Here is an 18,408-nt window from a genome sequence, read left to right as displayed (position 1 = left end):
TTTTCCTATTCTTTAATTTGGTAGTATTATCCAGCTTTCATGAATACTTAATTTTGGGGTTGGCCTACACTATCCATGTGATTACCTTTGAGATCTTAAAAGTGCTTTTCTTTTCATACACATCAAATAATGAGATAGAGAGAATCTTCCATCTTTGATAAGTTTCTTTGTACTATTAATTTTACATTAAAATTTGCATTATTCGTTATTAAGATTATTGATATCCAACGAATAGAGTATTTTGAATAGAGCGGTGATTTATGCAAGTCAAACCCCACCACATGTGTCACATTATGTCATTAAAATATATGGTCCCATCATGTGTATAGATTTTTATTTTTCAAACCTCAATAATTCTCATGCATATATCAGTATCTTTCTCTCTCAGAATAATTAAATAAATGGATCTATGTAAGTATCTACAGTCCCATTCTAGTTGGCTAAGTTAGGTTAGAGATTTTAATTCATGATTTTGAGGTCATTTAATGCATTTTATTCTATAACCCACAATTTGGATATAGAATTTATATTTAATTAAAAATATTAGATGGTATCAGACAATATTGTGCTAAATATATATATTAAAAAAATAGGGACCCTTTGTCCCTTAATTCTTGGAAAAGAAAAAGAGAAAGCGAAAGACAAGAAATTCTAGGACTAGTATAAAATTTAAGGAGCATTTTGTTCCTTAAATCCCGGATGTATGATATAAAAATGATTAGTGAGGTCGGTTTTAAAACATCATAATTAAATACAAACGTCGTACATTAAATTATTTCTTTTTTTAGGACTTTCTTAGTTAGAAGACATGTGTGTTGGATAATCTGTGTCACCAAAAACACGATCAAGAAACCCAACTAATTAATTGTTTTCTTGTTTCCTTGCCTTGTTTCCCCCTTTTTTATTCATAATAGGGATTTTACTAATCATTAGGGTTAGTTATATAAACTTTAAATAATCCTAACTATCACTTCCGTTGTACAATGTGAAAATGATAGTTGAATTTGATAAAAGTATAAAACCCTTACATATTCAAAAATATAGCAGTAGTATATCAATTGTTAATGTTATCAACGAAGTTTTTGTTGGCATTCAAAAAATAATTATTAAGTTTAATAAAAATTTAATTAATAATCCATTAAACAAATATTGGATAATAATTAAACATATACTCCTATTTAATCCAAAATTTATAGTAGCTATTGATTGTAGTACTGTTCTATATTTTCTCTAATAGAAAATGGCTCTGGGAGCAAAGTAGTTCAAGATTAATAGTAATAGAAATAATTTTTTTCAAAAAAAAGACCAATCGTAAAAGTAGTAGTAAATCTAATTGCAAAGTAAAGATGCAATTGTAGACTCGTCAAGACACAAAAACAAAAAAAAAACAAGAAAGTCACCATTCTTGAGAAAAGGCAATTACTATTATTGATTTTTATATTTTTCATGATAGCATAAAAATATTGGGGTAAAACTAAGTTAAGAAAATTTGAGACGGCGGCAAACACTAATTACCAATATCATTATATTCCTAATCATCATAAACACCCCCATTGAATAACTGCATTTTATTTATTTTTTTCTAAAAGATTATCATTTCCTTGATGCACACGAGCATGATTAACACCTGGGGCTCCACTAATGATATCGTTTAAATGGCTCTATTTATTCCATATCATTTTTAAACATGCTAATCCGAAGTTGACATGCTTGATTTGATAATTAACAAATTATTCATGTCGTTTTCATAATGATTAAATATCAGACTCTTTTGCATGAATTTAATGTCACATTATAATTATTTCATAATTGAGGCATGCTCGAATTGAAATATGTTGGGGATACTCAAATATATAGATATAAATTCGAAGTTTATAATGCTAGAGAACCTTATTTCGTGCCACAATAGTCCACTAATTATCATCAAAAACAAAATTGTTTGGGAATTCAATTTAATTTCCTTTATTTGGAGGGTAATATGGTCTTATGGTGTTAGCACATAATGGGGTTGTATCTAAGTATCTAGCATTAAAATACTTGAAGGATAGATTCATGTGTCGAAACAAAGCGTCGTAATCAAGTGTTAAGTCCTTTTTAATTAAGGTTAATGACGGCTACTAATCATTACCCCTACTTAATTATAGGTGAGACACAATTGCAAAAAGATCCAAATATTCTACCCTCCTTGAAGACCAAACCACTAAAATGGGCAGGTGGTGTAGAATTACACGTGTCCAATGCAGTCATTTCCACAGTCAGCCCACTATGTGGGCCCACATGTGTGAAAACGGATCCCATGTGGATTTTATGGAGAGAAAAAAAAAAGGCAATACATCTTCGTCCTGCTGTAGTTGAGTCGTATTACACTATTACTGCTAGTATTCATCGACATTCTATATATTCGAGTCAATTTATTTTCTTATTTATCTTCTTTTTACTTATCTACTAGTAGTACTTTATCTAACTATATTCCTTCGTTCATGAATAAATGCATCATTTTTCAACTAAAAAATGCATAGAAATTTTTTGAAAAAAGTTAAAAAAAATGAAATACAAATCTTATTTTCATGTAGTACTATTAGTTTTATTAAAGAACTATGAAAATAAAAATAACAAGAGAATAGCTCAAAACTCAATATAAGGCAATCGTTTTTAAATATAGAATGAACAATATTTAATTCTCGGTACATCAATAAAAGAAAATTAATTTTATCATGTTGAGTCGTGTACTAAAACTAGACCAATTAAAAATAAAACTTTAACAAATAACACAGACTCTAATCCGTTAATATTACTTTCACCATATTTTTTCTATTTTTCTTAATTTACTAATTACATTGTCATTTATAAATTGACTAACTTTTTGTGAACGAAAAAAATACTTCATCCATTTAATTATAAGTGAGACTTTTTTTTTTTAAAGCCGTTATACTATAAATGATACATTTTCTTTTATAAATAACCCTATCATTCTCTCTCTTTTTCTATATCTTCTCTTACTTTATTTTCTATATTTTATTTTAATCTTCGTAGGTGAGGCTGAAATATATTGGAGGATAGCATCGTGAAAAAGTGCAAAATAAGTCGGTGGGCCTGCAGGCGAGGAAATCCAGAATTAGTAGAAATTTGGTGGGACCCACAAATCTAAGAGGTGAGCTGTTACTTTCTTTCTTGTCCTTCATTTTCTCTTCCATGCACCTCTAAATTTTAATTATCTAAAAATTGCGATTTAATTATTAATTATGCTCATGTGAAGTACTCCCTCCGTCCCAGAGTAAGAGTCATTTTTTGCCATAAAAGTTCATCCTAGTTTAAGAGTCACTTTTAAAATTTTCCATATCTGGTCATGCAATTTTACCCAATTCTTCATCAAAATTACATAAAAATATCATTATCTATATTAAAATAAATCAAAAGTCAAAAGAGACTCACCTTCAACCAACTCCACCATCTCACTTCATTTATTACACACTCTACCATCTCAATTCATTTATTACACACTCCAACATTTCATTTCATTTATTACACACTTCAACTTTTTCTTAAAATCCGAGCCATAACAATAAGTGACTCTAAATATGGAACGGAGGGAGTAATTATTAATTATGCTCATTTTCTCTTCCATGCACCTCTATTTAGACAACGAGAAAGTAGCATGTATACATGTCAAAAACTTGGCTTCCATGTCACCACTAACTTTACTAAAAATTAGTTTGATGAGACAATTACAAATTATATTCAGGTTTCGTTCACAAAAAAAATTAAAATTCATAAAATTAACTAGAAGTCAATTTTAAAAATAGTAAATCATGACCGACTACATATTCATGTGAAAACAATTATTTTTATTTTTTATATTTTTTATATTCTAATTTTCATACCAACTCTATTCCATAGTTCGTCAATTCGACTAATTTTAGAATATTAAGGAATGGAAAGGGTTCAAATAGAAAAAGTTATTATAAAAATAAGAATTATGCCTAAGTTATTCACTCGAGTGAAAAATACTGATGCATCTCTCTTAACGATGCATGTGAATTCGGATTCAAATGCAGGAAATAAATACATAAAAATTGTCTCCCATCTAAGTTATTCTCAGGGTAATTATTGTTATTTTAGGCGCTATATGTAGTGTTACTAATACATACCAATGAGGGAATTAAGTATGTAACAGTTACCATATTTTCATACGGAATATAACAATATTTCAGTGTTTAAGCTCCTCCCCTCACTTTAGGTTCGCCCCTCCATAAAATAATACGTGCACGTTTGTTATACAGTGAGGTGATCCATTGCTAACTAATTAGTAATCCAAAATTAAGACCAATTTTTAACCATTAGATTAGAAGATCTTGTGTTAATATAATGTCAAGTGAAATATATTTTAAATTTAAATAATTATTAATTAAATTAAAAGGGTATTAATGTCAAATCTCATATGTAGTAATTATAACTAACTACTTTCTCTCTTCTCAAAATCATTTCAAATCTTTAAATTTACGTAACTCTCTCAATTTAAATTATTTTTTCGCAAAAAATAAATCAAATTGAAGATAATTTAATAAGGTTTCCAATGAGATCTCAATTGCATATGTTCCGACGATGTTCGGATGATGAAATTTGATAAATTATATTTCAATTTTCGTACATGTTGATAAGCAGCTTTTATCAACAAATGCAACAAAAAATCTCAATATATTGTAGGCAAAATCTCAATATTATGCATGTCCAATCTCAATAAAAATGTGTTGATATTTTCTTGTCCTTGTATTGATATTCTAATGTCTATTGTTGATATTTGTAATACACAATGTTGATATAAAAAACACCCACAAAAATTATCATATGATAACACAATGACGATATTACCCCTTTGTTGATATTTTGTCTACTATTTATTGAGATTTGTGAGCTTTAATCTCATCCACTCATTTTAAAATCCAAGGGTGGAGATTTAGTTTTGATTTTGGATAAGGGTGCTATAAGCATTAGAATAGGACCCTTCTTATACATATACAAAGAGATGTGTTAAAATGACAACAGCTCTTAAAATAACACTATACCACCATTCATAGCCAATCATTTGTACACGTGGACAAATAATCAGCTGTCATGTGGCAATCACAAAAAATACTCAAGGGTAAATTTTCTCGGCCGGCAATATTCAATACACTAGACAACAATTTTTTCTAGGCCAGCAATATCCAATACGTTAGACAACAATCTATACTATTGTTGTGCAGCGTTTATACTATTATTGTGTAGAGTTTATAATATTGCTGAATACGTGATGTCACAGTGTCACTTTAAGGGTGTTGTCATTTTAACACAAACCCATATACAAATGTACAATGATATTATCTACTATACTTATATGTTTGAATAACACATTCTTGAGAGTATTATAACTTAGTATATTATGTGGATGTTGCATTATTGAGAGATGAGTTGTGACATTCGACCAACCTAAATTATCACTTGATATGAATGGACACATACCCTATTGTACCTATGTAGTTTGTACCCTCTCTACAAATAAATTCAAACAAACAAACAAAAAATGGTATGCCTTCGGTTTATGGACTGAAATGAGGTCGTAGGGTGGTGGGGTTGGGGTGGGGGTGAGGGTGAGGGGGTAGGTGTGCTTGAACTACTTTTGGGCTTTGGCCCATCACTTTTTCTAGGCCCACCCACGATAGGTACACCACATAAACTTGAGTGGACCCAAACATCTTTTTTTATATTTTTGGAAATTATTTATACATAAATTTACAATTCTAGCTACATAGTATATGGAAATATTAGTGGGGGTGGTTTAATTTAATTATACAAATATTTTGAATTGTACCTTGACTGCTGACACAGTAACATGAGCAAAAACTTGTTAATAGCAAAAATCGGACATAGATAAAACTCATCATAGGTTCAAATTAATTGAACATTTTGATTGAAGAATCTTTTGATACCAAATCAAGAGATGGGAATGTTTCATGATAAGTTGAGAACTCCCCAGCTATATACACAGAATATACTGAGCAGCAATCTATGTATCTACACCTATCCAAGAGAAAATGAAACGACATACTTATAATAAGATGATATGTCCCCTAAAATAGATACGATGAAGAGTGATATGAGTTTTCACTAAAAATAGTTGATACATTAATATAGTTATTACTAAATGTAATAGTAGTATATTGCAAGAATAACATTCATAAATGAAAAAAATATGAACATATAAAAATGAGTAAAAATACAATTCATTTTTTATCATTAAATATCTCATTTTGGATGACCGGTCCCATATTTCACTAACTTATTTTACTCACGTTCCATTAAAAAGCTAATAGTATGCATAAAGTAAGATTCATGTTTACTAACTTTCTACTTGCATTACTCTACATATCTTAAAATTCATTTATCAGATTCCAATTGAGACACTTAACTTAGAGCATACACAATGGATGTCCAATCTCACGCCCGATCGGCCGAGATCGGGCTCGGGCATGATCGGGCATCCATTGCAGAAGTCGGGCGTGCCCGAGGACGACCGAGAGTTCGGTCGCGCCCCATCTCGCGCCCGATCGGGCACCCATTCCAGGGTCGCGCCCGAGCCCGAGCCCGATCGGACGATTTTTCATTTTTTTTTTAAATTTTAAATTATTTAAACCACTATAAATACTCCATTTTTATTCACTTTTCACACACTAACACTCTAAACCTTTCACTTTCTATTCTCTATTCTCAATATCCACACTTTCAACAATGGATCCGAGTCAATTCCCAAACCCCCATAGTGTCGACGACGATATGCCCATGTTTGGCGGAGGCGGCGGCGGCCGGTGGCCCGGCCACGAAGACAATTCCCAAACCCCCATAGTTTCACTTTTAAATTAAGTAATGTAGTTTTTGTTTTTTTTTTTTGCATTTGTGGTGTTTAATATAATATATTTTGGTATTTTAGTTTAATTAAAAACAAAATTAACAAATAATGATTTAAAATTGAAATGAAAAGTGGATGAGAGATAGTGCATCCACTAGGACTCCACCATTGCAGAAAGATATGGCATGCTAATGTGGCAACCACTAGGGCTCTCACTAGGACATTCACTGTGGATGCTCTTATGAACGAATGGATTTACTTTCTCTAGAACAAATGAGTATTCACAAGGAAGGAAAGACATAAACCATAGTGGTCCCTAAACTCCAAAGTATGGAAACCATTCTAGGTGCCTGTATTCCATCCCATTTTTATTTTGCTTCCAAAAAAACAATACTCCAACCATCCTAATAAAAATATACGCAGTATTACACTTTTTATTTTGGGATGTCCCATATAAATAACTTCTATTTTATGAAATTTTATTCTCTTTAATAAGGTGGATCACATTTTTCATTAACCATACTCAATCACGTTTTGCATTAAAATTTGTGATTTTGATAATGCATTTCACCCAAAGAGCAAATTACCCATCATATTAGGTTAATAAATGCTGGAGCAATAGTTGCTCATGGGATTCATTTGATATATTCGCAAACAACAAATCTATGTGACCAAATTTTGTACAACCAAAAACTAATTTATTTGACAAAAAATTAGGTTTATTTATGCATTTAATTAAAATATTTGGATGCATATATAGTACATGGATAGTGCATAATATTGTGGTCATATATTTATAATTTTTGTATAATTTTTTTATTTTTTTAGAACCATAAATATAATTAGTGCATACTTTAATTCAAATTATTAAAAAAATAGAAAGAAAATTCAAATATAAATATAAAAAATGAGGTTAAATGCTAATAAGTCTTTTTAACTTGTCCACTTACTATATTTATATTTTAATATATAATTAATATATTAAATTATTAGTATAACCTTATTTTGGTTAGACAAAATTTAGTTGTTCTCATTTGCAAAAGCAATTATAGGGTTTGTGTCAGGTGTATTTGAATCTTTGATGGTATATGAATTATGATGCATTTGCATTGGGATCCAAATTCAATGAGAAAGTACTGATTTGATAGATAGTAGATGTATGTATGTGTTGTGTCCGTATGTATTTATTCCAAGATCATTTCATGACAAGTTGCACGTGAGGTTTCAAGTTCTATCTGAAAAGGTGAAGTGGAGAAGAAGCTTTTTGCTTTGTGTTTCCGAGGTTCATTTCCTACTAGGCTAGTACTACTAATTTATGCAAAAATACATACATAAATAAATTTTTTTGTTGACAAAAATACATGCATAAATAATTAAACATTAATATAAATAGTGGAGTAAGCTTTCGAATATAGCTCAACTCTTTACATGTCTGCCACAATCCTCTAATCCTCACTTGGTATACTAGAGAATAAACATAATTGGGTCATGAAATTATACCATCACACCTCTAGTATGACAATAAAAGATATTTTTATGTACAAAACATTATATGAATTTTTTTATATTCAATCAAACCATTTTACGATTCATATCAATCTATAAACCAACTAATTAGCAAGCATTGTATGATTCAAATCAACAATGACTAACATCCACTTTTCACAATTCTAATCAGCATTGAGTAACATCTACTTTTATTTGGTGTGGTATGAATAAATGTGATTGAAACTAAACGTAGTGTAAGTACATAAAGATAAAATAAAAATTGTGGGGTTGGATAATTTAATTGGTATCATTAGTCGTTAGGTAGTTCATGGACCTGGCTACATTAATTGATTGATAGGTCCCTAAATCTAATGCGAGTCGGTTAAAAATTTCTTTTAAAATAAAATCGATGTGACAAAATCCAGCTGGACTTATATCACATTCACATTATATGACTAAAATTGTAGCGTTATAAGAAACTTTAAATTAAAAAACTAGTGGATTGTAACTGCACATTTAATATAGATTTTATTAGGAAATATAAATGGAATTAGGGATGGGAAAAAAAACCGAAAAAACGAATATCCGAACTGAACCAAACTAAATTTTGAAATTTGGTTCGGTTTTTTCTGCTTTTCGGTTCGGTTTGGTTTTGAAATACAATTTTTTTTGTTTTTCGTCTTCGGTTCGATTTGGATTTTGAACTAAATTCGGTTTTTCAGTTTTGGTTCTGTTTGGGCAAAAAATTGAACCGAAACCCGAACGCTCACCCCTAAATGTAATGAATTAGTAAAATATGATAAGTAACTAGTTATCGTTTATATGTATTTTATAGTAAAAGTGAAATGAGACTTCTATTATACACCTACTACCATATAAAGAAAAGAGTATTTTCTAAGTGATTATTAGATCCTGCTTCGAAGGTCTAGTTTGAGAGGATTGTATCGTCTAATTTATTGTTTGAGTGTTATTCGAAAATAAGTGTGATGCAAGATCGATGCATCTTCTAAAGGTGATATCACTGATATGCATACGTGTCGTAATACTGTTGTGTGTTGTTTTTATTTCATTTCCTAGTTGATTGTCTTTTGTTAGCTTCAATATTACCTTTTTAGTGTAAATTTGATAATATTCTCGTTTGTGGTGTGTTTGAACTATTATACTCCCTCCGTCCACGAAAATTCATCCCGGTTTGATCGGCACGGGTTTTAAGAAATGTAATAGAAAGTGGGTTGAAAAAGTTAGTGGATTGTGGGTCCTACTTTTATATATTAGTTTTATCATAAAATGTGAGTAGGAATGAGTTAATGGAATATGGGGTCCACGACCAAAACTGGTAAAAATGAAATGGGACAAATTTTGGGGGACGGACGGAAATGGAAAAATGGGACAAATTTTGATGGATGGAGGGAGTAGTTTTTTATATACTACTCCATGTTAATTTTACATTTAGTTATTTTTTATTTACTAAAAATATAATGAGAAAAGCAAAGATACACTCGATTTAATCATTTAACTTTTATAACTGACGTACGAGGTAGATCATTAAGATTATTTATGCGATGTTTGATCAATTATATTATAAGTTGTTCGATTTTGTTTATTTGATTGAAATTATGATCCAAGGATAATCATTTATTGAGTATACGTTACAAATTTATAGGTATGGCATTAAATTATACTATAAGCTTTTAGAATATACTAACATACGTGTCACGTGAATCAATTTTTTCATTCATTTTCTCTACTACTAGTTCAATAATCATCTCACCAAATGAAAATATAAAATAAAAGTAACTGCAAATTAATTGTTTGGTAAAAACTTGGTAGTGGAAATAATCAAATTCTTCAACTTGCAAAATTCGACAATCATTAAATTGTCTAAGATCGTGTCGTTATTATAGCTGCCAAACACGACCTCTACCCATTTAGCGACAAGCATCAGTCAATTTGTAATCTAAATTCTAACGACTGATTTTTCATTTTCTTCTTTCTTTTTTAAAAAAAGTTTACAGTTCACATGGAATTATATCCAAAGTTAATTAATGCTAAAACTAAAGTACTCTGCTCAATTATGCAAAATTCATAAATGCCAACAGCTCGCCACACATACATATAAAAATAAAATGAAAAATACTCAGCTCGAGCACAACGCGTGACACATTCCCCGTGCATCTTCTCCTTCCTCGTCCACCGCCGCGTTATATAATAGTGCTGGCTTTGACTATACTGCACATAATTTATTACGGAGTATATTATAAAACTTTATTTAAATAACAAATTTTAAATTAATGCTATTGTTTTATCTTGAATTTTGATTTTGGGGGGATTTTTATTTTTTTGGGGATTTAACTATAAAAAGTTTGAATTTTTATATCAATCTTGATTTATAATCTCACAAAATTCAAATTTCCTTGATGGTTTGAATATTTTAAAAATTCGATCTGAAATTCGATCCAAATTCAACATTTATGAGGTTTTTTATCTGCCAACCATAAAGTGTAACAAATATCCTTGACTTGAGAGTCATACTGAACTGAAAATTACTGACATCTTTTATTAATATTGAAAGCATTGCAAAATTATTTAAATTATTCATATAAATTGCCAAAAAGGTTAAAAAGAAATAAATGGTGACATTAATAATAAAAATATCAGAGTGGGCTGGCAGTGGCCCATTACTGACAGCAGTTTAAGCAGATTTCAGTCTTAGTCTAAGAAGGCCCACTGAATTGGAATTTTTGTGAATTTATGTTTTACTATCTTAGTCTATAATTAAATGTCCCATTTTTTATATTTTAGTTATCCACAAAAATTGGACATCTTTTCATTTTGATAAATTAAGTCTATAAGAGGAGGCTCATTTTACATTGATAATATGTCTACCACATTTTTATTATAACAATCTTATATACTTTACTCATTTTGTACATTTAAATTTGTTTCATCTATCAAGAATATTGATAAATTTGTGATATTCATAGTTAGGGAGATCAATCAGGTCAATCCTACTAAAAGAGCTTATTACATAGAAATTTATTATATTAGAATTTTTTGACCTAACCCAACCCTAAGCAATTGGATTTCGTACTAGCCCAACGGTGTCGTGTGTTTTGTCTAGGTGATACACTGGGTTTCCATTGATTTGCTTATGTTTTTGGGGATGTTTGGTGTTAGGTTGCTTTTGTTTCTTTTGCTTTTCTCTTGTTACGCTTTGGATTCCCTACTTTTGGCGGTATAGGTTTTGAACATCTGATTGTCTCACGTTGTGTCGTGTCTTTTTTAGCTCTTCATACATTTAATTTTTCATAAAAGAAAAGAGTGTATCGAAAATAGTCTACTGTAGCCCTCTAAATTTATCAGTATATTCGAACTCTGGTAGCGGACGGAGATACTATTAAGTCCTTAGGGCATTTACAATGAGAGGACTCTCCTCAGGCCACGTCTCTCGCCATGTCATCATATTCCTCCATTCATGTCCCAAGACACAACTCCTACAATGCACTTTATTTTTCCAAGCCAGAACATTTACCTCACATTATTCATTGTCTTACTATAAAAGTTAATTTACGAGATGATATATATTACGAAACTACTTCATTAAAAACATTAAATATTACGAATACTATTTAAAAAATAAAATTTAAAATTATTTGAAAATTAAAAATATAAAAAAGGGAGGGGGGAGAGTACGTCAGCACTGGAAAAAGTTGTGAATGAAATCTATTTAACTAAAAAAAATCAAAAACCACTGCCCCACTTCCGGCGCGGCGGCGGATACACGAGCCATGCCCCTCCATCGTCACCCCGACTGTCCTCCCCCTTCCCCATGACCGTCCCCATCACCCACAGTGGGGGAGCTGCAGCTAAAGGTGCCCACGGTTCCGGAACCGCCGGTTATAGTTCGGAACCGCCGGTTTCAGTTTTGAAAATTGTCGAATCGGAATCGAACTGCGAGGATGTTTTGCGGTTCCGGTTCCAGAACCGCCGGTTTCGGTTTCAGTTCTGAACCGCTGTTTTTTTTTCAAGTTGGTATCACGATTTTTCGGCGGTTTTTCGCAGTTCCGATTTGGAACCGCCCAAAATCGGCGGTTTCAGCACGGTTTCGGTTCAAAAAATTTTGAACTGAACCGAACCACGGTTCAAAAATCGACGATTTCGGTTTGAGTAAATTCTCATTGTTTCGGTTCGGAACTGTAACCGACGGTTACGATTTTGATTTTAACCGCCGATTCGATAAATCTTGGGCAGGTCTAGCTGCAGCGAGCCGCGCCGCACCTGCGTTCTTCCCTGTTGAAAATAGAAAAAAATAAGGGCGAAAAGGTGAGAAAAGTAATTGACAATGTTCAAAAGAATAATAATTGCATGGTCCACTGCTCCCACCACATTCTTTTGAGAATTAAAATAGTTTCTGACACACTTTCTCACTCTCTCTCTTTTCCACCGTTGCCTAAATTAAAAGTGACATCTGAAGAAATGGAAAAAAGCACTCCCTCCTTCCCACGTAATTTTACGCACTTTGACTCGGCACGAGTTTTAAGAAATATAATAAAAAGTGAGTTAAAGCAGTTGGTGGAATATGGGTCCTTTTAAAGTATTAGTTTTATAATAAAATATGAGTAGGAATGAGTTAGTGGAATATGTGATCTACTACCAAAAATAGTAAAAGTGAAATGGGTAAAATTATATGGGATGGAGTGAGTAGTATTGAATATTTGACTGATTGGAGCAGAGAAACCCATATATAATAAACATAGAGAGCAACGGAAGAATAAGCAAATAAGTATACCAGTAATTCTGCAACACTCCCAGTAGTAAGTGGCGGTTGCATATTTGCAGAGATACATATACATACTTTGCATACTTATATAGGGAGGAAAGGGGAGTGCCGGAGTGGTAACCAAGAGTGTGTATTAGTATCTCTGTTTTCACCATTTCCACTGTTTACGGAGCATTTTAAAGTACGTGTGTGTGATGGTCGGTGCACGCGCATGCATTGCTGGAGTTGAAAAGGTTGGATTTTGAGCATTTTATCATACACCCTTTTTGGCTTGGTAGCTCACGCTTCGTTTTCAGCCGAAAAGCTTGGATTTTGCTGGGAAAATCAAAATATTGGATTTTGTCTGTTTTTGAAATTGGGAGCCAGATTTTGTTGTTCTTGGTGAGAAATCTCCATGTGCTTGAGCTAAGAATAGTGTTTAGTTGGTGGGTGATGTGGGCTGTTAGTTTCTCAATTGCATTTCCTGTGATTGAGGAAATTATATGAGGAAGAAATAGGAACTCATGGTGGTGCTGAGTTTTTTCTTCATTTGAAGTGGGGAGATGAGGTTTGGCCCTATTATCTTCATGAAACAAGGCTTAATTTTTCATAATTAAGTTCTTGGAGGAGAAAGGGGGTAGAAAATTGGAGTTTGTTTTATGTATTGAGTTTTTGGAGGGTGGAATTCAGAGGATAAAGTGCATGTGTTATGCTATTTTGGGGTGAAAAGGAGGTAAATTATTTTGAGTTTTGAGAATTGTGGGGATTTTTTTATTCATGATATATTTGGATTCTGTTTGTTTTGTTTTTGCAGTTACTGCTGTTTTTTATGCTGCTCCAAGCCTCCAACTGTTTTGTTTGAATCTTCATGATGAAACTGTCTGCTTGCTTGAATCAGCAGTCTCCTGAAGGTAAGATTGCCCTTTCTTCCTTTTTGTTTGTATACAGTGATGGTTTGAGGCTCTGCTCAACTCTGAGATTTGACATAGTGTGGAGAAAGTTGGTGTGGAATCTCCATTTGTTTTATGCTTTTCTTAGTTAATTTTTAAAATTAATAATCATTCAAGTCTGCAAAATCTGCAAAAGAAGAACTGGATTCTCTTTCTTGAATTTTCTCTTCTTTCCTTGTCTTTTTGGGTACTGAGGTTTTCTGGTGTGTTGACCATTTTCCTTTCCATTTTGTTACTACAAAAGAATTGTAGTCTTACATGTTAATTTTTGGCCCATTTTGTCTAATTTGCATTGTTGATTGAGCTGGATTTGTTAATTCCTCATATGTTTTTGAATACTGAAGAATTTTCTTGAATTTTCTCATTTTAACTGTTTAATTGTTGATGATTTTTGTCAAATTTGTCGATTCGAACTGTTTTTGATTATTGATGATTTTCCTCGAATTCGGTCAGGAGGCGAGAAGAGCTGCCTAAATTCTGAACTTTGGCATGCCTGTGCCGGCCCTCTCGTTTCTCTCCCATCTATCGGAAGCCATGTGGTGTATTTTCCTCAGGGACACAGCGAGCAGGTATTTGTTTCCGATTTCACCTTTGAGAGCATAGTCTTCCGTATCAAACTATGGCGTCGTGTAGCTAGAAATTTGTCGAACCTCATAGTTTCTCAATGTGTGCTGAACAGGTTGCTGTGTCCACGAACAAAGAAGTCGATGCTCAGATGCCTAATTACCAGAGCTTACCTGCTCAGCTCATTTGCCAGCTTCATAACGTGACCATGCACGTAAGTTGTCTCACATCTGGAAGTCTCCGTTACTCGTTTGAGCTTGTTTGCGAAGCTTGATGTCTTGGCATTAACCAGGCTGACATAGAGACGGACGAGGTGTATGCTCAAATGACCTTGCAACCACTAAATGCAGTATGTCAACTTATCTCCTTTATTTCCTGTCTTTATTCTTGTTTGGAAAGACGAATTCGATTTCATCCTAGTCCATTTATATGCTCTTTTGCAGCAAGAGCAGAAAGAGATTTCCTTCCATCCGGCTGACTTGGGTGCAGCTAGCAAACAGCCAACCAATTACTTCTGCAAAACTTTGACAGCTAGTGACACGAGTACTCATGGTGGATTCTCAGTTCCGCGTCGGGCTGCAGAAAAAGTCTTCCCACCATTGGTAAACTTTTTGGTTCTTGAAAATTTTAAGACAAGTCTGTTTTTATCATTCGCTGTCTGGCTTTATAGTTATACTATGCCCGTGTACAGGATTTTTCACAGCAACCTCCGGCACAAGAGTTGATTGCCCGTGATCTCCATAGCAACGAGTGGAAATTCAGACATATATTTCGAGGTGTGTTCCAAATTACATATAAACATCTGGTTTTTATGATTAGAATTTTACATAGATGTTTTAGTTTCACTTAGTCTGATTATAAGATATTTGATGTTAAAAATTCGTTTAATACTAATCTCAGGTCAGCCAAAGAGGCATCTGCTCACAACTGGTTGGAGTGTTTTTGTGAGTGCTAAACGGCTCGTTGCTGGTGATTCGGTTCTTTTCATATGGTACACACTTCTGTACAACGTAGTGTTGTCTTGTGCAAAATTCTTGAGTCGTGACGCCTGACCTGATTTGTTGATGCATTGATCAGGAATGACAAGAATCAGCTGCTTCTTGGCATTAGACGTGCCAACCGCCCCCAAACAGTCATGCCTTCGTCAGTTTTATCCAGTGATAGCATGCATCTCGGTTGCTTGCTGCTGCTGCTCATGCAGCTGCAACATATAGCCGTTACACGATATTCTATAATCCCAGGTAAGCTACTTCCTCGAGATAGCTTCCTGAATCATTTCATTTATCTCGATTCCACTGACACCAATTTTGATTCAGGGCAAGTCCGTCTGAATTTGTTATACCTCTGGCTAAATACGTAAAAGCAGTGCACCATACTCGAGTGTCCGTGGGGATGCGCTTCCGTATGCTGTTTGAAACAGAGGAATCCAGTGTCCGTCGGTATGATTTGAAATTTATATGCCAAGAATTGCATTTTTTATGTTTTCGTGTTTGTTCTGAGATGTTTTTGGTTCCAGCTACATGGGCACGATAACTGGCATAAGCGACTCGGATCCTGTCAGGTGGTTAAATTCACACTGGCGTTCGGTCAAGGTATGCTACAGGTTCTCTGCCTCGTACTAACTCGTATATGACTTCATAGTATTCACCACTCCCACTTCTCTAACACGATGAAGGTTGGCTGGGACGAGTCAACAGCTGGGGAGAGGCAGCCGAGAGTTTCACTTTGGGAAATCGAACCTTTAACCACGTTCCCTATGTATCATTCGCCTTTTCCTCTACGACTGAAGCGGCCTTGGCCATCAGGTCTCCCCTCATACGCAGGTAGAATTCCTCATTTTAGCTGTATCGACAATGACATTGTCATCACGCTCTCACACACGTGTGTTTCTCGTATTTCTAAAATCCATATTGTTTGTTGTGCCTAGGGATGAAGGCTGATGAGATGGGGTTAAATCCCTCCCTCATGTGGCTTCGTGGAGACGGTGGAATGCAAGCCCTGAACCAAGGGATGGGTGTCACGCCGTGGATGCAGCCAAGGTTCGATATGTCAATGCTCGGTATGCAAAATGATATCTATCAAGCCATGTCAGCTGCAGCTATGCAGGATATGAGGGTTGCCTCAGTTATGCAATTCCAGCAGCCCCAATCCGTCGGCAGCAGCTCTGCAGGTTATATGCAGCAGTCTCACTGCTCCGCTCCCTTCGTTCAAAGCCTTCAAGGCCAGTCTCAGGCAATGTCGCACGCAAACCTACTCCAGCGACAACTGCTCCAGCAAAACTCGTTCAACGATGCACAGATCCAGCAGCAGCAACAACAACACGGTAATCAGACGCAGCATGATATTGATCCTCAGCAATCGCAGTTGTCATCAAACTCTCAACTTCAGTCTCCGACTATGCACTCTATGTCTTCCATGCATCAGAGCTTTTCAGAGTCAAACGTTAAACCTGTCGGCAACATGAGTTCTCCTCTACACAGCCTGTTGAGTTCGGTCAACCAGGACGAGGCCTCCAACCTCCTTAACGTGTCGAGATCAAGCAACTTGCTATCTTCTAGTGGTTGGCCGACAAAACGGGTTGCTCTCGATCCTCTTTCAAGTGGTCTCTCCTCCCAGAGTATCACGCCGCAGGCTGATCAATTAGGACTTTCGAACGCATACACAACCAGCAATCCTGTTTCTTTGCCTCCTTTTCCTGGCAGAGAGTGCTTGATGGGGCAAGAAGCGAATAACGATCCCCACAACAACTTCCTCTTTGGAGTTAACATAGATTCCTCCTCCCTTCTCATGCCGAACGGGATGCCAAACCTTAAAGCAGTTGTTAGTGACAGTGATAACGCGACCATGGCCTTCGCCTCTTCCAGCTACATGACTAGCTCTGGTGCTGATTACCAGCTCAACCGTCCCGTGACTTCAAGCAGTTGCATTGATGATTCAGGTTTGTTGATGTCTACCGAGAATGGAGGGAATAACAATCTGCCCAATAAAACCTTTGTTAAGGTAATTTTTCCGAAGCCTTATACTCTTGTTCGTCTTTTGCACTTGTATTATTTTTATCTATCCATCCTATACCAAGTCGAATATCCAATGTTCCACAGGTTCACAAATTTGGCTCGTTTGGAAGATCGCTTGACATCACCAAATTCAGTAGCTATCCGGAGCTGCGAAGTGAGCTTGCTCAGATGTTTGGCCTCGAAGGCGAATTGGAAGATCCGTTGAGATCAGGCTGGCAGCTTGTATTCGTGGACCGTGAAAACGATGTTCTTCTTCTTGGTGACGACCCCTGGCAGTAAGTTCTCCATTTCACTCGCATTCATAACAGAATATGCAATCTATATACATCTTCTTTCGCCTCAAAAATTCTGATTCTCGTGCTATTTCAGGGAGTTCGTAAACAGTGTGTGGTGCATCAAGATCCTGTCGCCACAAGAGGTGCAGGAGATGGGGAAACCGGGACAGGAACTACTCAACTCCGTGCCCCTTCAGAGGTTGCCCGCCCAAAACGGCAGTTGTGATGGCTTTGGAAACCGACAGGAGGCGAGGAACATGAGCACCGGTATACCGTCTGTTGGAAGTCTAGATTTCTGAATCGATATCTGTTTGTAATATTAGCGTTGTCTGAATCTGGTAGGCAAGAGAAATTCTGTTTCTAACTTGAAAAAAATTTATAATAGAAGCTAATATATACTTCTGTAAGTTTATTATAGTATATACTTCATCCTCTGTTTTCTTCCCATATTTCTGAACTCTTACTAGTTGATCTT

General features: G+C 34.5%; 1 protein-coding gene across 1 annotated transcript; it reads left to right on the top strand.

The window, feature by feature from the left end:
• Window positions 1-13,172: 13,172 nt before the first annotated feature.
• Window positions 13,173-18,382, top strand: LOC125193886 (auxin response factor 6-like). Its single transcript, XM_048091822.1, is given in 16 exon segments — window positions 13,173-13,863; window positions 13,945-14,041; window positions 14,534-14,649; window positions 14,760-14,858; window positions 14,937-14,993; window positions 15,088-15,246; window positions 15,336-15,420; window positions 15,545-15,635; window positions 15,722-15,819; window positions 15,822-15,885; window positions 15,961-16,083; window positions 16,161-16,236; window positions 16,320-16,467; window positions 16,572-17,644; window positions 17,743-17,933; window positions 18,028-18,382. Coding segments are annotated over 15 exon segments (2,628 nt in total). The 5' UTR covers window positions 13,173-13,863; window positions 13,945-13,998; the 3' UTR covers window positions 18,233-18,382.
• Window positions 18,383-18,408: the final 26 nt, after the last annotated feature.

Source organism: Salvia hispanica, chromosome 6, assembly GCF_023119035.1.
Source record: "Salvia hispanica cultivar TCC Black 2014 chromosome 6, UniMelb_Shisp_WGS_1.0, whole genome shotgun sequence".
In the NCBI taxonomy this organism is placed as follows: Eukaryota; Viridiplantae; Streptophyta; class Magnoliopsida; order Lamiales; family Lamiaceae; genus Salvia; species Salvia hispanica.
Note: the sequence above shows the minus strand (reverse complement) of the source record. Positions and strands in the feature narration are given on the sequence as shown.